Genomic DNA, 26,262 nt, shown 5'->3' with positions numbered 1-26,262 from the left:
CATACAGGTATTGCAAGATCATTGTAGTTCTATCAAATTAATCATGGAATTAGTTCAAGTGGAAGGTAGTTAATATTGCAGAATAAATGTACCCTTAGAAATAAATAAAGGTGATTAACAAAAGTAGCCGTTCAAACTTCAAAATGAAGTAGGCTAGTAGAGAGGAAAATATAAGCTATTGGGAACCCCTAATTGAGATTCTAATTGTTTTCTCATCAAAAAGGGTTGTTATTTAATGAAAGTGTGTTTCTATTCTGACGCAATTAATCAATTTTACGTCACAATCAAGTAATTTACAATAAAGGTCGCGCGAAGTGAAAGCTGGCCACATTTCAATCTGAATCTCAGACGAGAAGGTTCTCAATATTTGAAGAGGAGATTTGCAGTAGCCTTTAACAGAGGTGGAGGAAAAGCAAAAAGTACACAGGAGAGATCAAATTTCTTCTTTGTAGCAAGTGACAAAGATGAGTAAGATATTTCACAATAAGGTGCAAATGTTGATTACAAAAGCTACAATGCCTGCCAAAAGTCTTGGAACACTGACATCAATTTCCAAGTTCAAGTTAATCCTCCCCCTCTCCCCTACAGAACAATGTTGGTTTACTATCAAACGGGTGAATATTTTAGGAAGCACTTTCTTTTGCGCTTCTTTCATGATATTTTTCTAAATTATCAACATTGTTTTAGGGGGAAGGGGCGGAAGTAGCATTTGTTTCATGAAAGGAATGAAAGATATCAAATGCAGCGTAAATTGCTGGGTTGTGGAAGTACTTTTGGCAAGGATTGTAGTTATGAAAGGTAAGAAATAGTAAACTATAGAAAGAAAGAAACATCTCTAATGGTTATAACAGGTAGATAAAGAGGTTAAACCCTGTTATCAATGTATCCTTAGAGATTTAGCAAATTTATTTATTGAAAAAATTAAAGGACACCGAAGAGTTGAAATCGTGGTATTGCTGCATTGTTAGGAACCTATTAAGTTGATCGCTGAAAGTAGTACTTATGGAAAATTTACTTAAAATCGTTTACGAAAGTAGTATAATATTCAGAACGATAAAACTAAACCACAAATTTAAATTATTTCTTCTTTTTGTACTACTTCCATCAAGCAACTTGACATATTTGTAGCGATACAGCAATATCACGATTGTAACTTATTTTTCTATTTGTACTACTACAATTTAAAGGAGGCACATTTTATCAGTGTAATCTCGTAAACAAACATAAACGCATTGCGAGAATTGTTAACACTTCTTGCATTCTATTTTTTGTCAACCAAGCACGAAGCCAAGTTTACTAGATGACATAAAATATTGCCAAAATTGAATAGTCAAAAAGGAATTAAAAATATAAAATGATAATAAGAATTGCTAGTTATCCGCTTTTATTATTTAAGCCGCTTTGTAGTTTCATGCTTTGCATTTGTCGCGAAAATTGGTTGAGTTGTAATCAAAGAGAGGCGACCATGAAACCTTGGTTTGGTTCCTAGAAATCAATTCTACAGAACGTAGGTTGAACGGTCAGGACGATTCTGCGACAATAATAATAATCAATAGTATTTATTTTACACGAGGTACCTTTCAGCAAAAAAGACCTATTTACAATATTTGTTTAGCAATAATAAGAGAAAAAAAATAAAAATAAACAAATAAAATAAAATAATGCGAATGGCTGCTCTACCAAGGGGTCGTGTTTGGGACCTATGGAAGGTTCGAAATATACTCTCTAAAACCTGTTTGAAAACGAGCCATGAAACAGGTAAAAATCTCGTCTCGAATGTAAAAGTGCAAAGAGGCACATGACAAAAGATTCTTGCATCCTTCCGTTGTGCCTGCCCAATGGTGCCCAGCTCTACGACCCATTGCAGATAATTTGAGAATGAAAATATACCATTATACGCATTTAGGAAACAGATACACTGCATGAACTGGAACTTCGTATAGATTTGCAGAAGTATCACTCGGTAACAGCCCTAGCACAATAATTGAAATTTGTTGAACTAAACTTATTGTCGACTTTATTGCACATATGGACGACCAGACAATTAAATGCATATTTAATCAAAGCTCACTCGCCATAATACCATCGCGTCATGTAAACGATAACAGCAAAAAAAGATACTAACTTTTTTTCTTGATTTGCTTTTGCAGGAATGCTGTTTCCTCCCCTTTTTCTCTGTAGTACATTTCATCTATTTCTGCAATACCAAGATTTACAGATTAGTCTTGTTTACTCAGTTGAAAAATTAAATGGTCTAAGAAAGTGTCTATAATACAATAATACTAAGTTCATAAATAATACAAAGTTGTCTAAGAAAAAAATTAAATTAGGCTTCTACAAAACCGTTATCTTTCATATACTCAAGACATTCCAATCTTTTTTTTCACCCTTGCTAATGCCTAATACATGAAAATTGTCTTATGTCAAATGACAAGGCAAGTTGAAACCTTTATTTATATATTTGTGACAAAATTTCTGAAAATGTGACATCTCAAAGGGCAACATTTCGCAATGAACAAAAGGATCGATACACAAATTTAATGCTCGTTCAGTTCATTGCTTTGTAATGATTGATTGGCATGACAGATGGATGTGATTGATTGACATGACAGATGGATGTGATTGATTGACATGACAGATGGATGTGATTGATTGACATGAAGTGATTGACGTGATTGATTGACATGATTGATTGATGTGATAATCAATCGCTCACATCATGAGCTGCAGAGAAGCCATCATAGACGGATGATGATAATCCCATCACATTATAACCTTCCTAGTATTTTGAATCATCTGGCTCTCTCTACGAAATCATTTCCTCTTTTACTCGTCCTTTATATTATGGATAAACAGCTTGTTTAGTGAGTATTAATCAAGCATTATACCTAATACCTTTTAGAATTAACAATATTTAATATCTTTCATTAGCCAGCTTTTGAAGATGTGACAAATAAGGTGTCACAAAATCATGCATTATCAAGCACAGATTTCATATCCGAACCAATTGCTGACAATTTCGGATTTCTAATGTGGAACATGGAACATCCAAATGGAACAAATTTAGCGTGGCATTCCAAGTGTCTTAACATTAGGGACTTGGTCCTTCAATATTTTCACGCCAATTGCTTCTGCTCAAACACAAGGTCTTATAAGCTAACCACCATTGCTCATTGGGAACAAAACCGGCAGCAAGGAAGACATGCATGTCAACTTTAAAAAGACGTTGACTTGTACGCACAACTGACAAGGCTGCCATCATAACTGGCAAAGTACATTATACTCTTTCAATATCATTATCACAACAAGAGAAGTGAGACAGAAATATGATATCCAAAACCATTTACCTATTTTTAAGGTTTCTGTTTTTTATATAAAAAATGTACCTACATACAGGGTTTAAATGTAATGAGGCCTATCAAAGTAAAGAAAAAGGTCAACGAAAGGCCAAATAACGATGTAAGAGGTCAAGATGTGAGAGGTCAAAATATTAAAGGTCAGCATGTTTAAGGTCAATGGCTAGAGGTCAGGATATGACCGGCGGATCAGATTAGTATCTATCATACCGTTTTTCATGAACTATCTAAAAACATACCGTCAGGAGTTAATGAAAATAACCATTTTGCATATAGCTACGTTAATATTGTGTCTTAAGAATCAACATTGAAATTACATTCGTCTATGGACTATCGGGACATTGGTAATTTTTAAACTTTTGAATTGCTGTATAAACAACTCTCTGATGAAAAGCAATGTTTCCACTGAGATTTTGAGAAATGGTCCAGTCAGAAAAATGTTTAAAAATGAGAATGCCTTGGGATAGAAACATGAAAAGCTGGAAAAAGTAAATGTCTGCACAAAGCAGAAAATAGCGAAGGATATTTGGGGCCAAGATGGTAAAATAAGGATAAAAACTGCCTTCGGCAGAAACGGGGGCTAGACATGATGCGCCGAATGCATTAGAAAGAACAGTTTGAAGCAGATAATAAACGTGCCCCCCCCCCCCCCCCTCTATAGAGATATTATATTGAAGGATGATGATGACAAACCATGCTTCTTACTTGAAGGGGATAAACTTTAGACCAAGAACCCGGTGATGAAAGGATAAACTTCAATTTACTAAACCTAATAAAGAAAAATATATATACAAGCAAGGCCCGAGAGCCTTCGATTAATCAATACTATTTACCAATAGAACAAAGGTATTTGTAACTCTGATACAGTATTGTCAATACAACTATATACAAAGAAGATGCTACAGCCCAAAGCGCTGCTATCCTATGTCGCTATTAAGTGTTTCACGGATAGCGCGAACAGCTACAGTATCTGATTGACACGCATACATTGACATCATGACAATCAATCATTCTGCTCTGAATCGTGTTGGTTTTCTTGGTTTTGCTCTGGATGTGCAGTAATGAAGATCGGCGCCTGGCCTCCTCCCTGTGCAGCCGCGATTTGATATATCTAAACCAAAATTCAAAAGTCTATTATAGTAATTATACAAAGATTTAATATAGCTATCTAAACACAAATTTCATTTGATTTTGATTTCTAGATATTCTAAATTATTTCTAGATTATTTTTTAATGAATTCAAGAAAAAAAAGCATTATTTTGAACTGTCATAAAGCAAAGTAAAGGAAAGTATAGAACTTGCTAATATATATAAATAACATACAATAATAACTTCTTAAATAGAATCTTTGTTATGTGCTAATACAATGGTTAACAAAAGATAAAAAAATAACATAATGAATAACAGGCTAGGCTTCGAGGCGAAAGGAGAGGGAGGGTGTATCAAATATCAGCTACTTCAGGTGGCTAGTAGCAATGTGAATTTATTGATAGAAGCAAAAATTTAATCTTTGCAGATGGGAAAAAGTAACTCTTAGGATAAAAACTAGGTATGGTGAAGACATTTAAGAATCAGAGTTTTTGACTTAGTATTGGGTTTAAACGTAGATAAATGATGGTTTCAAGGAAATCATCTATCAGGGTTAGGGGAACTGGTATGAGATTTGTATTTATTGCTACCTAGCTTCTGAAGGTAGGTTTTAGGACACTAAGAAACCGCGCTTATCAAGCAGTGTCCTAGTCCTTCCTCTCGATGTGACTGCACCTGGTAATTCCTATGCCGGGAAATACGGAAAGCAGTTGATGATACCCCTCTCATTATGACACGAGCCCCAGACCCTTTGATCTGTAGCCTGCAGCCCTGAAGACGAAGCCATCCTCACGTGCACCAGTCGGACACAGACCGCAAAGTTTCAAAACACAAACAAGCAAGAAAACCCGGTTTCAATATTAAAGACCCTATTCACACAACTCGGAACGTAAGTCTTGCGCATGCACAATAGTGCATCATCATTCATCCTTGCACATCACACAGCCTTGAGCATCACTAAGCCTTACGCATCACTAAGCCTTGCGCATCACTAAGCCTTGTGCATCACTAAGCCTTGCGCATCACTAAGCCTTGCGCATAACTAAGCCTTGTGCATAACTAAGCCTTGCGCATAACTAAGCCTTGCGCATCACTAAGCCTTGCGCATAACTAAGCCTTGAGCATCACTAAGCCTTACGCATCACTAAGCCTTGCGCATCACTAAGCCTTGTGCATCACTAAGCCTTGCGCATCACTAAGCCTTGCGCATCACTAAGCCTTGTGCATAACTAAGCCTTGCGCATAACTAAGCCTTGCGCATCACTAAGCCTTGCGCATCACTAAGCCTTGTGCATCACTAAGCCTTGTGCATCACTAAGCCTTGCGCATCATTAAGCCTTGCGCATAACTAAGCCTTGCGCATCACTAAGCCTTACGCATCACTAAGCCTTGCGCATCACTAAGCCTTGCGCATCACTAAGCCTTGCGCATCACTAAGCCTTGCGCATCACTAAGCCTTGCGCATCACTAAGCCTTGCGCATAACTAAGCCTTGCGCATCACTAAGCCTTGCGCATCACTAAGCCTTGCGCATCACTAAGCCTTGCGCATCACTAAGCCTTGCGCATCACTAAGCCTTGCGCATCACTAAGCCTTGCGCATCACTAAGCCTTGCGCATCACTAAGCCTTGCGCATCACTAAGCCTTGCGCATCACTAAGCCTTGCGCATCACTAAGCCTTGCGCATCACTAAGCCTTGCGCATCACTAAGCCTTGCGCATCACTAAGCCTTGCGCATCACTAAGCCTTGCGCATAACTAAGCCTTGCGCATCACTCCCTGTATTCAACATACCTGGCTGTAGTTGACTTCTGAGCCTTGCTGTTGCCCGTCTTGTTGGCTGCTCGCTGGCTGAACTGCAATCACCGTTTGCCCGCCAGCTGTCTGCTGAATCTGATGCGGCTGTGCTTGAAGCTGCACGACAGTTTGTCCACCGGGTTGCTGAATGATTTGTGGCACTAATCTGTACTGCATTTGGGCACCCGAAGGCAGCTGAACCTGTGATAACATAATAACCATTCACTCACATCATCCCACAATCCATTCACATCATTGGGCAGATAGATTTAAGACATTATCAGCAGAGATACCAATGCAATTTATTTTGCTCGATCAACACTTAGGGATTGTTTTCAGTTTATTTGCCAATTAATATACACCCATAATGTTTTAAAACTGACCAACTCATAGAAAAGAGATTCCTTGAATTACAAGCGGAAAGCTTCCTTCCAAAATATATAAATGAAGCCATTCAAAGTATTGTTAACTGAGTTAGGTAATCAAAGCATGGAAAAGTGAAAGCCATCGAAAAGAGTGCTCCGGCACTTTCTAAGCAGGTATTGATAGCATTATATTTCCAATGCGGGCCAAAAGCAATGAAGAATATTCCATAGCGCTGCTTCATAAATGACACAAGCTTCGTGGCTCTGTTTCCAAAGACATATCTAGACATAAACAAACAGCCAACAGAGTTTAGTCACTAACCGCATATTGTTGTAAATCTGATGTCCCAGGCTGTAAGTGAAGTTGGACGTGTTGTTGTGCATTCTGGGATGCACTTGCCTGAACATGTTGTTGCTGTTGTTGTTGCTGTTGGTGATCTGGTGGCTGGATTTGAATGATCTGGGGTTGAGACTGAAAACAGAATACAATTATTACTTTGCAGTGATTAAAGTGGACAACGACCAATAAATTAAGTGGATGGTATCTTACTTCTGAGTTTCTGCTGCCATGCTAATGAATGCTTGCTTGTTTAAAGGAACGAGTTTGATTCCCATTGGTAACAACATCCCAAACACATACTGTAGTTCACTAGACCGAATGTTAGGCACTTACGCTGCCACGCCTGTGATCTTAGAATATTAATATACATCCAGCATTATATCGTGATTTAATATTGCGAGATATCGCTGATTAAACAGGCCATCGATCAAAACCACAATATACTTGAAAAAATTCAAGAAAACCGCAAAAAAACTGCTCCACTGCCAAAAGATAATTCACAAATAACGACAAGTTTATTCAACTTTAAACAGAAATGCTAGTTGCGTTGAAAGTCATGTCAGGGGAGCAAATTATGTTTCTTGCTTAACCTAAACATTAGAAGTTAAAGTTAATAGGAATGAGATCCAGCGCTTACACTGATGTGGTGAGACGAAAATGTAGAATTACCGTGGCTGGATTAATTGAGACGGAAACATGAGGAGCAGCTGCTAGAATGGCATGGCCTGCTTGAGAAACCTGGACTTGTGAGCTCTGGCTTACTGAGGGTTGTTGTGTCTACAAATAATCAAAACACGAGCAAGGTAGAAAGTGGTGTACAGACTTCTGTGATGCTCTTTGGGTGCCAAAATGCGCATTATACCATGCGTTTCATGAAGGGCGGGGACATCAGAAGGGTCTGCCCCCGACTCAAAACCCTTCAATATTGTGGTAATATTTTTATGACAAAGTCTTGTTACTTGTTAAATGTTACTTCCCTATCTAGTAAAAAAGATTAGATCTTTGTGAATAATTTTGGGCTTTGAAGATTGAAAGAGAACATTCATACATAACCTGCGTGTAGACTTTACTTTCCGTTGCGAAGGAGAGCCAATACGGAACTTGTAAATTCTGCGAACTAGCGTCGACTCAGAGACATTGCGCAATAAATCTCGTCTTTGTCTAAGTATTGTCTTTTAGCCAATCAGTATCTGGTTTGAGATTTTAAGGACCCAATCAAATAAATGCACAATCATCGCGTGCTGATAAATCCGCAAGATTCAAAACTAAACAGTGGTTCTGGAAATGGGAAAAACAACGGCTTTATTTTCATTCCTCAGGCCCAGTCAACGGATATAACAACTGAGGGCTCAACTATGCTTTTATACTGGTCATGATCACGAGATTGGTAACTTTTTGTAGAACGTTTGTCAGCATGACAATTATCGTCTTGGAGGGGAACAAATTATCAGTGAGCATAGGCCTATCACCTCTGCAGGCTTTGAATTCGAACGATCCACCTTGAATGACAGATGACTTTTCTTGTTTCTCAAACAGCAATGTCCTTCAGATCTTTGATGATCGCCCTGAGCCAGAAAGGCCTTCCAACCAAAGGCCGATTGCACCTGCAACTTTCCTGTACTTTGATGTCACTTTTTCATTTACTTTGACCTTCTTGCAACTTTTTCCTTTTCTTCAATACATCAACGCAGTTTCTACAAATATTTTTCGAAAGTGGAACCAAAAATTGAAAATCAAGGCACAAAACTTTTGCTTTTTGGTTAAAAACGCCAAATCCTTCCACTAAATTTCGATCGCACTTGAAAATATTTTAGTCTCATTCGATATTGTCCGTGATGCTTCCTGTTTGCGGGTCAACTTATTGCGCAAGATTGAGCTCCTCTTCATAGGAGAGCATTTGCTCTCAGAACTCAATAACGGGCGAAAATTCGCAGACTTAACAAGTTCCGCCCTGGCTCTCCTTCGCAACGGAAAGTAAAGTTTGCACGCAGGCTAATTCATAAACTATTTGCAAAACAATGCGTATTGGCAAAACACATGCTTTTGTGCAGTAAATTTGAATTTCTTCACCAGCAGTACGATGGGATCAAACCTCAGAGAGAAAGAGGTGTCAAAATCCATCGGAATAAAAAATGCGCAAAAAGATGACATTTCTAACGAATGCTGTAATAAAATTATTGATTGCAAATAATTCATTATCAATCATTACATATATACATAAATAAGTCTAGAATAATAAATCTAGATAATGGTACCTGTTGCATTTGAGCAAGTTGTAAATAATATTGCACTTGTTCAGGCACCATTGTTCCCTGTAACAGAAGTGAATCGTGTCATTTCCACTAAGAATTGCGGCTCTTCATATCCGGCTCGGTGGACCACGTTCAATAAGCATTACATTTTCTTTCTGTGTAATCATTCATTGGATATCGTTAGATGACATCGTTTAATTGTTTTTAGAAACTTGAGGAAATATGGAAAATGACAAAGTATAAGTAGCCTTAATTTTGCTTGTAATACCCGCAAATACCCGCAAATATGTAGAAAATACCCGCAAATATGTAGAAAATACCCGCAAATAAGTAATGTAAGAAAGACAAAAATACATTTTGTAGCAGTAAACTAACAATAACCATTCGTGGATTGAAGTAATAAGTGTGTGTTAATCAGAATTGACTACACGTAAACTGTGCTTTTATTTTTTGAAGATTTCCTAGAATATTCATGAATACAAAATAATGTATCTCTTGTTTTTCCGAATTCCGCAAAATAAAATCACAGTGGCTTTGAAAAAAGCAAACATTTTTTTAGAACAAACTAAAGCTGTTCGTTTGACACTTGAATCTGTGTTTCAGAGTAGAAAATGTCAGAACATAGATTGAGAACTCTACGCTAGGAAATAGGCCGATTAGAAACCCTAGCACATGACTGTTGAGGCTGCCCAAACAGTGTCGCTTGCCTCATGAAAATGTTACCAATGGAGTCCTATGGTGAAAACGAGCTCCTTCTTTCTATACAATAGCTGCTTTTCCATATACAACATGACAAAAATATCATCATCAATATCATGTCCTATTAACAATACCTGTCGCTTCTGCGGTTTCAGCTCGTCACGTGGTACTATGTCGATAAGAAAATCAAACTGGTCATATTTCGTAATTGCAAGGGCGATGTCATTTCGCTGAAATGAAGTGAATATCATTTAAAAATAGTATCATAACACAAAAGAGAAATAACAAGTAGAAATTATGGACATTATCATCACTGGAAAGTTGATACTATCAAAAGCAATTTGTAATTTTTCCGGTAGCAAACACGTTGTTTCTGTTTCCAAATTGATATTACAACATTTTTTCTAAATTTTGTAGACTAGTTCTATCTTGAATTTTCAAACTGAAAGCTTAGATATCATAGGGAGGGCTGAAGGATGGCTAGGGAGGGCAATGGCCTTAGGGCCCGACAACAAAAAGGGTCCAGCTCCCATGTAAAATAGATGCAGAATGCATGATTCAATTGAAAACGGATTTTAAATGGACAATGAGAATATACACGTAGCAATCTTTGTATTTGCTGCTAAATGCATATCTCAAAATGATGAGAAATGTTAAAAGCATTTCCAACCAGTGGTCAACACGTGATTAGAACATTGTGAGTGGTAGGGCAACTGCAGGTCTTTGCTCTTTTATTTACCCAGCAATGTATACTTTTCCAGTTATGTAGACTTATAGGGTAGGCACTGTGGAGCATTGAGAAAAGTGGGGGGTCTAAAAAAGTGAGGCGGGCTAAAACCATATAAAAATAGGTTTTACTGGTAGTTTAGTACTTAACATTTAGCATTTTTTGCTAAATCCCCCACCCCCCTTGCTTCGTGGTGCCTGTAGGGTGGGGAGATACCCTTTTCCAAAAACAAAATGATAGAGAAAACATTTCTGCTATTCTTTTTGCTACAGCCAAAGAATGTCTAGTGGGTCAGCGAATGAGTCAGTGATATGTTGGTTAAAGTAAGTTTTTGTTATATATGCAAAAATGAATATCATGGGCTAATTGATCAATTTGAATTTGAAAAATAATTCTATGCAATTAAAACAGACCACAATCTCTAAAAAATATTGTTATTAATTCACTAATAAACAAATAAACTTAATGCCATTTCTATTTTCTTGTGACCTACACTTTTGTTTGCAAGCAAGATTTGAGAGCCGACTGTGTAATCTTGTACACATCTTACAATCAGAGGTCCATCGCATCTAAGCTTCCCTGGGCCTAATTTGGTTAATTGCAGGACTGATCGAGGGCAGAAGGATGGCAATTGAGCAGTGAAACAATAAAATGTTTTGCTATTCTCTCAAATGCAATCATGACTGAAGAACAAATATCCACTTCTTAAATATAGGAACATAAAGAATTTAGAAAAGTAGTTTAATTTACAGCTCAATGTGTATTAGGCTTTTACGACACAAGAGCCTTTAGTCACTAGCAAAGACAAGCCTAAAAAAGAAACTAAAAAGTGTTGCTTACTTGCAATGTTCGCCTTTTATTATCTTCTGTGTGAATCCATGCTCTTAAAGAAAGCTCACTGATAAAGATTTCTGCTGCTTTTGAAAACAAAACTGGTGCCTGCAAAAGGTGATAAATTTCTTGTTGGTCTTGTTGATCTAGTCACTAGGCTAACTAAGAAAACCAAATTTAACCTTTCCTATATCTAAAAAATATTGGTATATAGAGGGTTTTATTACATTTGAAGAGCACAAATTTTGTCATTTAAAGGTTTTTACTTTCAAAATTATAAAAAGAGCTTTTGTCTATCTCTCTTGAAGAACTGAATTTGAGATCTGTCTCCAACTCTTAAAAAAATTACCTATTAAATAAACCACATCTTTTTTCACCTAGAATATCTAAAATCAACTTGCACTCTGTGGGTTTTATAGAGCTTTTAGATGAAACAGATCTGAACTTGTGGCACATATGGATGGAAATTGAAAGGACAAGTAAAATTATGCTTTTAAGGACACCTTTTAGCTATCTTTTGCAGTTTCGGGAATCGATTGCAATCATGTGAAAAAGTAGTTATCTCAAAAAAACATCATCATCATGCAGATTTTTCAACATTAGGGCAATACTAATCAATACCAATCAATACTAATCAATACCAATCAATACTAATCAATACCAATCAATACTAATCAATACCAATCAGTACCAATCAATTTTAATCATCCCTGCTACTATTAAAATTGTATATACAAATCTAGGGTTAAGTGCTGCTTAATACCTCTGCACTTATCATTTTTACTTCCTCATCTTGTTTCATGATCTTCTTAATTCTTGCTAGTGGCAGTTCCTGAGTTTTAAAGTGATTCTGCAATAAAAATAAAATTTGTAAATGATCCAAAAACTTTCAGACCAAGATATACTTTATTTGGGGAAATTTTGTCACTAGAGAAAAAGGGTTGCAGTCATAAAAAGACCACCTGTTACTTAAATAGAATACTGAACTCTATAATTGACACACAGGCTATGACTGAGATTTTAACACCACCAGAAGTGAATTTGAACAAATAAAGTCAGGAAGTGAACAGCAGTCAAGAACATGAGTGGCCATTTAACCTACCAGTCTGATTATAGGGAAGCTGTTGCAATGGTTTTCCATACGATTAAAATAGTGAAAAAAAGGCTAACATGAAACGCAGGAGGTAAATATATTCAAAACTTCCTTAAAAATACCATTGTTGATATCTGAATGAAACAAAATACTAGGAATCCCTCCTACAATTTTTGAAGAGCACCCAATCCATATTGGATTCAATGGCATAACGGAGGCAGATGAGGCTCCTAGGAACATTTCATTTCACAGCCCCCCAATTATAAGCATTAATAAGCAGTAAAAACAAAACATAAAATGGTAATCAACATTCAATTTAGACTGATATATCCCACAAACTTGGGGCCTCTATTATCAAAGCCCAAATCAGGGACAGACACTTGGGCAAAAATTGGGGGGGCAAGCCTATTGTTTTAATAAGATGACATCACATTTCCCATCGTTTTGGAACAAAAGACCATTGTCCTCTACAGTATTAGAGGGGCAGTTGCCCCTCTCACCCCCTCCAGGTGTCCATCATTGGCCAAATACCTACTTGAAAGAAAAACAACATAGAAAAGACTTTTGTTTGGGTTGGGGGCCCCTAGTTTTTGAACAAAAGGTAAGCTTAGTCTGTAATGTCACTGATTGGATTTATGAACAGAGTTTCCCTTGCCTCTTCAACACCCTTAAATAATATTTTGCCACAGACTAATGAGTCTGGTTCACAGGAAGTGCTACATAAACCAAAACAATCATTGAGAGATTTGTCCAAAGGAAGGGAAGGTTGCTTATCATTGCTTAGTATTTAACTACATGGAATAGACAGCATTATCTGGACTATTTAATGATACATTTAGAAATCTAATGATTACTTGACACTTTGATATCAAAAGGCCAGTGGCATCGCTTGACCTTCCAGACTAAGGGGGTGGAGGGTCATCAATAGAAAATTTACAGACGAAGGCATAGATGGTGAAGAATTGAAGTGCTTTTTTGCCTACTGATAGACAATTTTACCAAAAAACTAAGGATGTTGTAGACAAACTGAAAATTTACTGATGAATTGATGGAGTATTAGGGGGTGTTACACCTCCTACACCCGCCCTGCTAGCTATGCCCCTGCAAATGGCCTTCAACGTTCTTATTCAAGGAATTATTTTGGAAGGCAAATGGCACTAGTATGATAAACATTGTCCAGAATATTTTGTCCTTGTTGAGATTTCACTAGAACTGTTATCATTTCAGCTATCATGACTAAACTCACAAGATCCATATTCCTGATTTCTGCCATTACTCTAGGCCAAAAGGTGGATAGTAGCTGTGAAGCTTCTGAACTTGCCTGTAATCAAAAAATGCTAAATATCATAAACATTTAAACAGCTCAGAGCTTCGGTTCTACATGCATGTATAGGTTAATATAAAAAGAAATTATTCCATAAAGTATTACAATCACATAAATTAATGAGTTGCGATAAGAGCAATGTATAATGTGATGCTATTCTGAGCATCAATCAACAAATATGAAATTAAAAAATCTTTACTGAAATTTTCAAGCAGATTTAAATAAAACAAATGAATTTTATATACATAAAATATAAATATTTGGGTGGGCTTTCCTCAAGGTTGAGATAATAAGAACACAAAAAGAAAAAAGGTATAGTTACCGGATGTGCGCCATACATATGGACTTGGTCACCCATCATTTGCAGATCCAATTAGGAATGTACACACGAGGTCCTCTAAAAATATAGAAAAAAATTAAATGCATGAAATTTGCTACATAATTTCTTGAAAATCAAATGATGTAAAATTCTGATTGCCTTTCTTTAAATTTGAATCATCCCTTAAAGAATTATTTAGCTGGAGTAGTAATTTGCTTTATACATATAATTTCAAATTTAAATCAATATAATTTAATTTAATCATTGTTTAATTTAATTTAAACATTGTTTTGTCAAACGCTGTTTGGGGAGCGAGGAAATAAAAAAAATGAATCATGGGTTATATCTCCGTGGTGAATCTACTGGGACAGTTTGTGAACTGTACTGTACGTTGAGATGCCAAGCCACAATCTATGAATCCTCAATGTTTATACTGGTGAAGAGCATGAGGAGTTTTGGGATAAAAAGAATTGCTTGAATTTTAGTAATCCACTTAAAAAATATCGTTAGAATAGCGAAATCGAAAACATATTTTGTTTGCTGATGTTTTTATCCATATTTTGACTAGAGCTGGGTCATGAAAAATTCAGCAAACACCGAACAACCGACAAAGTGGCGTTTCCTTTTGACACTGATATGGCCTATTAATTTCGCCGAAATTTTTGTGGGTCTGCTGAGATCGACACCATGTTTATGAACCGAAATATGTTGAGTTTCCCGCGTGGAACCCAAGTAAAGAATAAATAACCAATACCTTGAGGGTGACACTCTGGTTGGTAGGAAATCTTTAATTTCGGAGCGATCAGAATCCAATGAAATTGCAGCAAAATGGCGGCCAATGAGAGAATGGGAAAAGTCCATAGAACCGAGGCTGATATCAAACCGAGACGATAAACTGGGAATTATTCGCGTTAATTTCAACATGTTATTAAGAGAAAAAAGGATCACCTGGTTCTAATGGACTGAACAATCAAATGAGATTAAAATGATAGGAGATAGGAGACAGAAAACAACGATAAATGTTAATTCATCATTTTTGCATTTTCTGCACATTCAATTGTTTCTTAACCTTTCTTCGATTCGAATGATTAAGTTTTTCTAATTTTTCTGAATTCCTAGAAATTGCTTTTTACAACATGTGTCCTATAGAAATGGGCAAAATTTGCAAATTCGTGGAAAATAATACAGGATAATCAATTGATTGTGAATTTCCAGGGCCTATCTCACAAGAAAACATTTAATGTTTATTGATAGTGCAAAGGAAACACAGAGAGAGGAAACAAAAAGTACTTAGCATTTAATTTCTTTTTTTAATTCTTTTACAACAAAGACGATTTACTGAAAAACAAACAAATAACTACAGTTACATACATAAATACAATTACTACAGGATTACACAACATCTTTTAGGTAAACAAGTTCGCGTCTCTATCGTCCATGCAACCAAAAGCCCACGCCATGTAAATGGAAACTTGAAAAGGTTTCTTAAAACAGGTTTTCGCAATGTCCTCTGGATTCTATGCATTGATCTTCGCTAGCTTTTAGCACCAATGTGGTTGAATAAACTGTCTTTTAGAACCTGGGACATCAATCCATGGATCGCTTCTATGCCAGTTTTGCAGCTGAAAAAAGAATCAATAAAACACAATAATCATCTTATTGCTCAAAAACTCGGGGTGGAAGAGTCTCAAGCGATTGATGGCAAGGAAACAGCATCAAACAAGGCAATGCTGAGACACAATGTAAGAATAGCATAGCTGTATGTTATGCAAGTACAACAGGCATATAAAAATCACCCAGGGGGAGCACTCAGCACATAGACATACGGGGGGTCAGTCCAAGAATTTTACAGGCCACCTAAAAATATCAGCTCATTTTCAAAAGACCCAAAAATATCAGTTCTACTCATATCTTATGCCCTAAAATATCACAAATTGTAATTTCAGAAAAGATAGTATCACATGGCTGTAGCATTGACACTTCCGGTAAGAGTATGGTCACATGACCTGCAATGGGTAAAAAAATCTCAGCCGATGAACAATACATTTGATTTAGATATGGAAATCTCACAAAAACCCAAAGATATCAGTGTTTCTAAATTTGATACCTAAAAATATCAGAATTGTATCTATTATTTTTGCAGGACCCAAAAATATCATTTTTGATAAATATTAAGTCAAAAAATATCACTTTGGGTAAGCATTTGACCCAAAAATATCAGACTGATCATTTGACCCCGTATGTCTATGTGCCGAGTGCCCCCCGTGGGAAAAATCATCACTTCATATCGAACATTTGAAGTGATCATAGTAGAAGGTCGTATTTAATGATCATACCGAAAAATCTTAAGATGGGGCGCAGTGGGTATCAAATTTTTTTTGGGAGGGAAGGACTAAAGGAAATCATTTCCTAAAAATTTGACAAGGTAGCGAAATTTCTGAAATTGTCCGACAAAGTAGGTTTTCTAAGGAGGACTAAAGCTTCCAGACCCCAGACACTGTGTCCTAAGAGACTTTACAAAAGAAAACCAAATGTGAAACGTAAACCAAGATCGTACTGAATATCAAATAAAAAAAACAAATAAGAAGACCAGAAGGAAATCCAGACAAAAACTGAGTAACTATGAGACAAACCTGTCTTTTGTCGCCTTCGCTAATTTCCCATCGTCCTTCTTCTCAGGGTCGATACTAAGCATAAATGTGCCTGATTTATTCACCTGAAAAAATTGGTATAAAGTTAATTTGATTTTCAAAATCACACATGGGGTGAATGCCTTTAAAAAAGCAGTGCACTACTGTCATTGCCGAAAATTCAACTCAAAATTTGCGAGAACAAGGACATAACGAATTATTTGCGAAACCAAAAATTGTCAACGCAAAGCTTTTCTTTCTCTTCTCTTCTTTCTGTGCTGATTAATTACGTGATGAGGCTTTTACAATCTATATAAGTCATATTTCACAGACACCCATAGTTTATTGATGTCAACATGAGTATTGAGTGATGGAGCCGTTACAATAATCTTTCCTGGAATTGGATAATTCTAAGTCGAATTGTGATCATCCAGCTCGTTGTTTTTTATATTTTCATCGGCAAACCGTAGAATATCAAAATTTCGCAACACCATTATAGGGGATTGAGCTGGATGCAACTTCTAACAGCATTTAAAACATCATTTTGGTGTTTCATCAACTCCTACATGGCCTATGAGATTGATGTTCAGTCGTGAAGTCTTTACTACCACATGACGGTCAACTGCTATGAAAAACGATCGAGAATGGAACTTATTTGACCTTCAAATACTTAATACTCAACAGTCGATAATTATTGCAAAAGTGCAAAAACTTAGAATATCATAAGACATAAGTACCTGGTTTTCTCCCTGCTCGAGCTTTTCAGATAAATCTGAGATCTGGTGTGTCACATAATCAGCATTCTGTAGAAAATATACGGCATGACAAAAATATTCTTCAATTTTCAAATTTTGTCTGAAAGCATTAATCGAAAGCTTCAGACCTAAGCCAACCAAATCATAAGAAATACGTCTTTTGAAAATATTGTTCCGTAATTTGCATTTAAAGTTTAGATTGCTATGGAATTTGATTTGAGGCCATCTTTTCTCTTTGGTGAAGATAATGTCATAAAGCTAGTGAATGTACGCTTTTGGTGTAAATTACAAGACGGCTCTAAGTTGCTACACCGAACAAGACGGCTCTAAGTTGCTACACCGAACAAGACGGCTCTAAGTTGCTACACCGAGTCATCAGGCAACTGCTCGTGTACAGGCCTGTCTAGAAAGCATCAATCACTTTATGGAAGAACGATAAAAAGCAATGTTTTCACATATGCGGCGAGGCCGTAATATACAGATGAAAAGCTGGAACTTTGGATATTCCAGCCTGAAAATGACTTTAGGCAGCATTAAGTCATTACGATTAAATATAAGAAAAATTATTGACTTTGAACGTTACTCTATAGTTTAATTACGAAATGAAAACCAATCAAAACTCTTCAGCTACATAATATAAACCTACACAGGAAGGCTTTAAGCAACAACAAAGCTACCCCCGTGCTAATTTGCAGTAAACTAGTGAAAATGTTACGTACAGTCAGCAGCGTTGATGAAGACAGGGTGTTAACCCAATATCTGTTCCATAATGAGTCTAAAAGTTTCTGGTCCAGCGATGATTTGAAATACGAAACATCTAGCGAGTAGTACCTTAACAAACGAAATTTCAAATAAATCAAAGAAATAATTATGTCAAATATAACAACAGCACCGTTCGAATTTATGTTCAAATATCTATTTGATAACCATGAAATATAACATCATTGATTAACTGTTATGATATCATTATAAAAGTTATAAACATGTCAACTTCAACTTCGTGTCAGAGTTCAACTCGTGGAAATGTTTTAGCGTTTTACTGCGTGGCAAATAAAAAAAGAGAACATTTTTAATGCAAACTTAAAGTCATGAAAATCCGGGTCATAAACAAAGTTCTCGAAGTTGGAAAACCTGGTACGGATCCAAATATGCCTATGATCTGCGTCCAGACAGTAATTTTCCAGGGTTACGTCATACGTAAATGGGTTCCGTCAGTTTTCCTATTGAAATACCGGTAGGGTTGCTTAAATGATACATCCGGTGCAGTCTGCATTGGAAACAGGCATGAATATATCCTTACTGTTTACAATGCACGCCGAAATCTTCGATTTTATTCAGAGGTATTGTTTGATACTCTGACGGTCCCTCATCAGGCGGCTTGTACCCCTGTGAATAAAACAGTATAAATAATAATAATAATAATAATAATAATAAATAATTTGTTTAAAGTTGGCGTACTAAATGGACGTCTGATAGCTATAAAGAAGCTAATTAAGGCTAACTATCTATAAAGAATTAGTATTAAATAAATATATGATACAATATTAAAAATATTTATGCAACGACTGATATGGTATAGCGCTAAAATGTTTATGCAACGTTACAATATTAAAAATGTTTATGGTATAATGTTTTAAATAAAACCTAACCCAGCAATAAATATTTTACACTAGATCAGTACTAGATCTAAATTGGAAATTTCAAGAAATAAAGACTGCGTTTGTGTATATCACATTTTAAGTTACAGAAGCTATCCATATTCAGTACAGGATAATATGTGCCACAAATGGACTCAAACTTTTTACACAGTATCGAAAATATTGTGTAAAAACGTAAAAATATTAATGATATCTCGTAGCTCCAAGTACATGACTTCTTTAAGTGATATGAATTACTGAATCATATTGGATCATTGAATGAACCAGTCTATCAATACTGGAATAAAAAGGTTAAGTTGGACTAAAAATTACAGAAATATGTAAGTTCCGGCATTGAACAAAAGAGCGTATAGAAAAACTTTGACGTAGAACAACGTTTCCTCGCTTACTTCTTTCTCATACTATATGTTAACTTCCGAATAAAAAAGTCTCTGGAAGTTTACTCACCTTTGGATAGGTCCGAAACGCGCCAAGATTAACCTTCCCAGCGGAAATCGTTCTTGTAGGGTCAATCTTGTGAAAAAGTAGAAAGTTTTTATCTCTGTAAAATGTTGGAAGAAATAACGAAGAAACGGAAGCAAAAAGAGATGATCGACCATGGGCTGGGTTTATTGACCGCGGTAAATGCTGATAAAATATAGAGGTATAAAATGCGTGAGACGAAAACATGGAACCTATTGCTTCTCATTCAGTACCCTGCTATGAAAGACGAAAGATTAATATGTCAGAAATCGAAAAAGCCAACGAGCTATTTAAGATCAATGTTATTCGCTTCCATTACACTTACCACAATGGCAACAAAAGGCTCTTGGTATTGCTGGTTGACCATTTGTGTGCTAACATCAATACCAGACAACCAACAGCCGTACCCTGGATGACTATGGTACCATCCAATAGCATTCTCTAGCCTTCCAACCTGTAAAAACGTAGTGTTTAACAGTGCATCACTTTGCGTTTCATTTCCTTTACATGAAGTATCATAGCCAGCATAATTTAAGATGGAGGACTCCTTTTTTATCACATCAAATATGTTTGAGTAAAAAGACGATAAATAATGCCATCGAGAGTCCAAAAGCAAGTTGCACTCCAAATCGAGGTTTTGAGAATTGGAATTGAGATTGTTACACATCATTGAATGACGATGGTGAACTCAGATAATTTTTACTTTTGACACAGCGTATCTCTAGGCTTCATGCATCGTAGGCATTCAGCAATCAACACAAGTATTAGTTAATCAAATTAAAAACAGTTCAGAAACATTCTATGAAGTGTAAAAACACATTATCCATAGCCCCGCGTACACACTTTTGGTAAGAGCGAAAAATGCAACAATCTATTTGCTGAATGTTAGTATCAATAAATCAAGTATAACTCTTAATATGCGATGTGATACAAATCTTTAGCTCTCTTAAACTCTCTCATCTGATAATTAACTATGTCTTTATAATATACTTAAAAGGGAGATCCCGAACTTTATAGCTATCATACTATCTATAGCTATTGAGATAATTACTCTAATTTTGGCAAAAGTTAAACTGCTTAAACTATGAAAGGGATTTCATTCCAAATTTTGTAAAAAAAACCAAACAAATGTTGATTTTTTCAAGCAGAATTTTGTCTTTATCAAACCCTTCCCTGAACTGCATTAACCATTTCATATCTTTCTCATTTCAATTATACAGGAAATGAGATAGATATGAAATAATGTATAAGGAAAACAAATTTGAAAGCAAATCAACAAATCTAAGTAGATAAAGAAGCATGAAACAAAACACTGACAAAAAACCAACCAATTTTGCTGATTCAATATAAGCAGTCATGTATTCATAAGCAGCAGCCTGAGCATTGACTCTTGTTTCAGTCCCTTCTACTGGCAATGCAAAGGCGTCCATAACTATCATAGTGTCACCATCAACTTTTCCAAGCATAAGACCCATCACTTCAAGTGTTCCACCAGATCTTGCATGCATTACCTATTTTACAATAATGTACTCATTCTTTGTACACAATAAAGGTGCAAAACTGAATGTCTTATAGATTCATGGACCAACAACTGCATATATCAATGCTAGAGTCCACCATGCTTTGGCTTGATTCAAACAAGGAATCAAAGCGACCGGGAAAAAATCGTTTCAAATTTCAATCAAAATCTTGCACTACAGAATCAAATATTTGTACATTCATAAAATTAATGTGAAAAAAGCTCTCTTAATGCTACTTCAGATATAGCAAGAGCTGTTTTGAAGGTTAGGTCTTATGACTATTGGTCTTATGATTATGAAAATTATCCTACTCATGAACAACTACAGATAACTAGGAAATAATATACTTAATGAAAATACAACTAGCAGGAGCTGTACCATGACAACAATATACCAGTATATCAATATAACAACTACAAAAAAATCATATTTGAAACAAATTATTCTGTATATAATATTTGGAAATTCAATATTAATGAACACCCCCAATAAAATATCCAATTGATATAAATGATGAGAATATGTGTAAACAAACCATGAAAAAATTATGATAGTGTAGTAAGTACAACTGGACAGGATTTGACTGCCAGAAGTTTTGAAAATTCTTCTCCAGAAAAATTCAAACACAACTATTGTGCAAAGCTTTACAAAGTTACTTTTTGGAATATTCACTATATTCCTGTGCCTGTCATTTATGCCATGGTTGGTTTTAATAATCCTTTATATAACCCTGTGTAGTATGCAGACGCTGAACCAATTTCTTTAAGGCCCTTTCATTGGAGATCAAATCTAATTAAGATAAACAAGATGACGTACAATGGGAAAAAAGTGCCTAAGATCTAGTAACACAAAACTTTTCCTTGCATCTAATGTCTCATGGTAAACAAAAAATATAAACCTACCATTTTCAACAAAGCAAGGGCGGATACTTTGATGTTCTTGAAGTAATGTGGACTGAAATAAAAAATATTTCGCTATTATTTTCTACAACAATATAGTAAATTAGGAAAAGTGATAAACTGTTGTTAAAAATTGTACAAAAATTCTGTGTTTGAGCTATTGGTATTAAGTAGTTTAGATTCTTTTAACGTGAGCTTGGATCTGCTATCCATTTATTGTTGCAATAATTTTCAATTGTAGTCCAGGATGGGTAAAAATAGTGGTAAACTGACAATGTTTAGCCATGCCTCATTTATCAAACAACATCTTCACCTTTCCGTGAGTTTGCAAACAATTTGGCCAACTATCAAATTAAAATTATCTTTTAGTTAATGATTTTGCTTTAATACATGTTTGTCAAGGAGATACATCAGCTACAAAGAGAGAACACAAAATGAACCTACTCTTTTGTCCATGGCTTTCGTTGGATTATAGATTGCTGCTCCTCTTTGCTAAATTTGTAGATCTCATCAGCATTTTGAACAGTTCTTACATTATTGGAAAGTTCAAATGTTTTCATTGCCATTGAAGAGTCCATTTCTAAGCTGCTTTGGTTAAACCATCAATCTAGAGGGGCAATAAGACTTTGTTTAGCAATTACAACAAGTGGTTGTAAATGCTAAATGCTTGATTGGTTTATTAACTAAATGAATGGAGCTAGTTGGTTTCATGTGACATGAATGGATGTACAAATCTGATGCTGCTGTTTGACAATTACTGCTGATACAAAGGCAATTACAGGTGAAATTGAGATAATTGTGGACATCATGACAGATAGACTTTTGTTGACATCATTACAAATTAATCAGCTCACATCTCACTTCTCAAACTGGGACCAGAGCTCATCTAATAAACACATCAAAACAGTTTAAAACCAAAAGCTTATGATAATACTTTTGATTTCTTTATTGACCTAATTAACAATTAGAATTGGGGGGGGGGGTTGAACCTTGAGATCTGTAGCAGATAGAACCTTAGATGATTTCTATGCTGGTCATTTTTTCATATTTGAAAGGGCTCCTCTATCACCTGTTTGAAGCACTTTTTATTTCTAGTACAGCATTTGGCCTTGCAACGAGAGGCGCTTGAGCTCGATCAAGCACCTCTACACTTCCTTTAAAGTTTTAGGAGCTTGGTTGACTGAGCACCTAGCATGTTTGTGCAGTCTAAAGCTTGATGCCAAAAACAAAATTTTGCTATTGATGATATTTGATGATGTTCAATCAAGCTCAGGAAAAGTTGAAGGTGCTCAGTTTGTCAAGCTGCTTTTGCTCCTCACAAAGCCAGTATCAATTAAGTATCATTGATTATCTTGGGGCTACTTTTTTTAGAATTGTAACACCTAGTTAACTTTTTGTCAAGATAGCAAGCTCCCCCTGTTAGGGCAGCCTCGTGCGCATTCATTGGTTCCCTGAGCTGACCACCACTGGCACAATCTGTTACAGTGTTGACACAATCTGTGGCACAGGTATTCTATTGTTTCCAGAATAGATATTAACAGCCTTCCCAGACAACAATCATAATGATATGTGGATGGTACCCAAGGTTCTAAACTGATAACCAATTATGTCTCAATTACTTCCATACCTGCAGAATCAAATTCATGTTCATGCAAGTAGGCTGAAGTTTCTAAAACACCTACATTCCATGGGCTCCGATGCAAGTTGGAAAGTGGGGGGGGGGGCCAAGGGAGATTTTAACAATCAAAACATAAGAATTTTTAAAAAGCTCTATTGTTTTGCAAAAAAGTGGAGGGGCCAGGGCCCCCCCCCCCCCCCCCCCGGCCCCCCCTTCGTTGGAGGCCCTGCATTCCCTTACTTATAAGTTGAAACAGAATCTAATTCCTATTATAAATATTAACATACTAGTAGCTAATATTTAGATGACATGCAGATTCTTGCTATAATATTGCTCTTGTAAATTTGGTGTGCAAATCAAAACTTTGCTCTCAACCAGGGGCGAAACTACCGGGGGGTGTGGGGGGGTGTGACACCCCCCCAATCCAAAAAATAGTCGATTTCGCAGGGCAATCGAAGATTTCGCAGGGCGCCAAGAAGAGCTTTATTGCCACGCAGAAATGCCACCTCTGAAGTTCGTAAAAAGCCGTTTAGGAATTTTGAAATGGAAATATCGTATTTGTTATGAACCTCCCTTCCTGACATTGCATTTTAGAGAACGGAACAGGTATGTAAGGAAAAGCTCCGTTATTTACAAAGCGAAAGCATTTCTTACCGAAAGACATAGCCAGTGGATGCAATGATTGATGCATATCTTTATGAGGGCAAGGTTGAGTCATGCAAATTAATTTAAGTTGTAAATTATTTTCATGACAAGCACGGTGTCACTGGGGGGGGGGGAATAAAGGGCTGAAGTCCCTCACTTTGGTCAAGATAGAAATTTTTCATCATTTTTTCTATTACTTTTTAACAGTGCATGAACTAAAAAAATAATAAATCGTGAAGATACCGTTTCATCTAATTGCTAACTTTTTCACGTATATTTTTATTATTTTTCTTTTATTTGCATTAATTCAGTAAATCATTTTCTGTATCATTGCAATGTTTTAATTTTGGATGTGTAAACATGGCTATCTTGATACAAGAAACTGCACATTTCTGTTCAGGAAAAAAAATTCTCCCAATCAAAACAACATCTTCCTCTGTCATTCACAACTAAGTGCAATCTGAAACGAAAGGTTGCCGTTTCTTTCCTTCCCCAACGTCTAGCACTAGAGTTTTAGCATGACATCCCCCTCCTTATTTTTCCCAATAAACAATAATATTTTCAATAAACAATCACTTCTTTTAGCACAATAGTAATTTGGTAAATTTTTGTCTGAAAGATGCTTTTCAGCCCTTTTACAACATATAATTTCAAAAAAAATTTTCACGTCGGACCCAACCATGGTGGGTCCTCCTACCTCACTAAACTCGACTCTTAGCTCCACTGGGCTAAATTTCGTTGCGCTGTCTACATCATGTTCCCCCCCTCCAATTAGCTGTTTATTAGCTTAATTTTGCAAACCAACGTTAAATGAAGTGAATTTAAAAAATAAATTTACGCTCACGTAGAGAAATAAAAATTTCATAGGCAATGAAGTTTCAAGTTTGTTTTTATTGCTTAGAAGTTTGTCCATGGTAAAGACCAGTGTACACTGGTAAAGCTTTCACTAGTAACCTATAGACAAACCGTTGCTACGAGGTCTGCAGGGCACCACTCATTTTTGCAGGGCAGAAACCCTTTTCACCCCCCCCCCCAAAACTATTGGCCAAGTTACGCCCCTGTCTCAACCACCTACACCACAAAATAAAAACGCTTATCACTTCCACTATTGCCTTTATAGACCTAATGTATGGGCACATCAAACTGGAAGAAAGTGTAACAGAGAGTACTTCCAATGCAGTAGGGTCTACCAAATAAACTTGCCACTAAATATTCTTACCTCTGGCCATGTAGCAACAAACTTACTGTAAGGTGTTTTAGGACACCTTGTTTCATCTGCAAAGTGCATAAAAACTTATCTTAGTTTGATTGTTGTGACAAAGCCAGTAGGCCTAGTAAGTAGGGGTTGACTGCCACAAGAACAATGTGAAGATGCTGCAAACCATTCTTTTTACAAAAAAAATCGATACGTTACTTTCCATTCTAAGTCTTACGCAAACTGCAAAATGGTGAGAAACTTACCGTATAAAGGACCTTTTCAACTATCAGTTCTGGAAAGATGTTTTTTGACAGAAAAATTTAGCCCAATGTTGAGATAGCCTCTATATAGCGTTCATTTCTTACCCTCGTTATGAAACAGCTGAAAAGAAGTTATAATAGATGCTTGTGGGAAGAGAATTACGCAAGATGACAGCAAAGTTCTTTCTTAAAGAAGAAGTTAAACTTTATAGTTAAACTTTTTATTTGAAAAATGTTTATTCAAAACGCCTGCAACAGTTTATATCTTCAGGGGTGTGGGTCAATGCTGAAAACGGTATAATGGAGCACAACTTAAACACAGAAAAAGGTCTCTGTTCTCATTTATTGGTTCAAGGTTGAGCTGCCTCGAACACTTTCCGAAAAGCACCATGTCGGTAAATTTACAGCAAGGATCATCAAGCAACT

General features: G+C 36.1%; 2 protein-coding genes across 3 annotated transcripts; both read right to left on the bottom strand.

Moving 5' to 3' along the window:
* Positions 1–3,338: 3,338 nt before the first annotated feature.
* LOC135688837 (uncharacterized) lies at positions 3,339–15,063 on the bottom strand. 2 transcript variants are annotated; one of them, XM_065205869.2, is made up of 11 exons: positions 14,946–15,063; positions 14,195–14,269; positions 13,795–13,869; positions 12,219–12,305; positions 11,465–11,563; positions 10,032–10,127; positions 9,202–9,258; positions 7,616–7,723; positions 6,929–7,078; positions 6,239–6,442; positions 3,339–4,467 (listed from the first exon to the last, which is right to left on the bottom strand). In XM_065205869.2, exons 2-11 carry the CDS (start codon positions 14,231–14,233, stop codon positions 4,360–4,362), a joined length of 1,023 nt encoding a protein of 340 aa, XP_065061941.1. In that variant the 5' UTR covers positions 14,234–14,269; positions 14,946–15,063; the 3' UTR covers positions 3,339–4,359. The 2 variants fall into 2 exon arrangements, with proteins under 2 accessions (XP_065061941.1, XP_065061942.1); XM_065205870.2 differs by lacking the exon at positions 7,616–7,723.
* Positions 15,064–15,478: 415 nt separating this feature from the next.
* LOC135688838 (COP9 signalosome complex subunit 5) lies at positions 15,479–25,965 on the bottom strand. Its single transcript, XM_065205871.2, has 11 exons — positions 25,840–25,965; positions 22,560–22,722; positions 22,119–22,170; positions 21,025–21,207; positions 20,022–20,150; positions 19,682–19,747; positions 18,877–18,962; positions 18,296–18,407; positions 17,559–17,624; positions 16,825–16,907; positions 15,479–15,813 (listed from the first exon to the last, which is right to left on the bottom strand). The coding sequence occupies exons 2-11, from the start codon at positions 22,691–22,693 to the stop codon at positions 15,726–15,728; spliced, it is 999 nt and encodes a 332-aa protein (XP_065061943.1). The 5' UTR covers positions 22,694–22,722; positions 25,840–25,965; the 3' UTR covers positions 15,479–15,725.
* Positions 25,966–26,262: the final 297 nt, after the last annotated feature.

This window comes from Rhopilema esculentum, chromosome 9, assembly GCF_057945365.1.
Source record: "Rhopilema esculentum isolate cy_ngs chromosome 9, ASM5794536v1, whole genome shotgun sequence".
NCBI lineage: Eukaryota > Metazoa > Cnidaria > Scyphozoa > Rhizostomeae > Rhizostomatidae > Rhopilema > Rhopilema esculentum.
The sequence above is the reverse complement of the archived record's forward strand: the minus strand, read 5'-3'. Positions and strand labels throughout refer to the sequence as shown.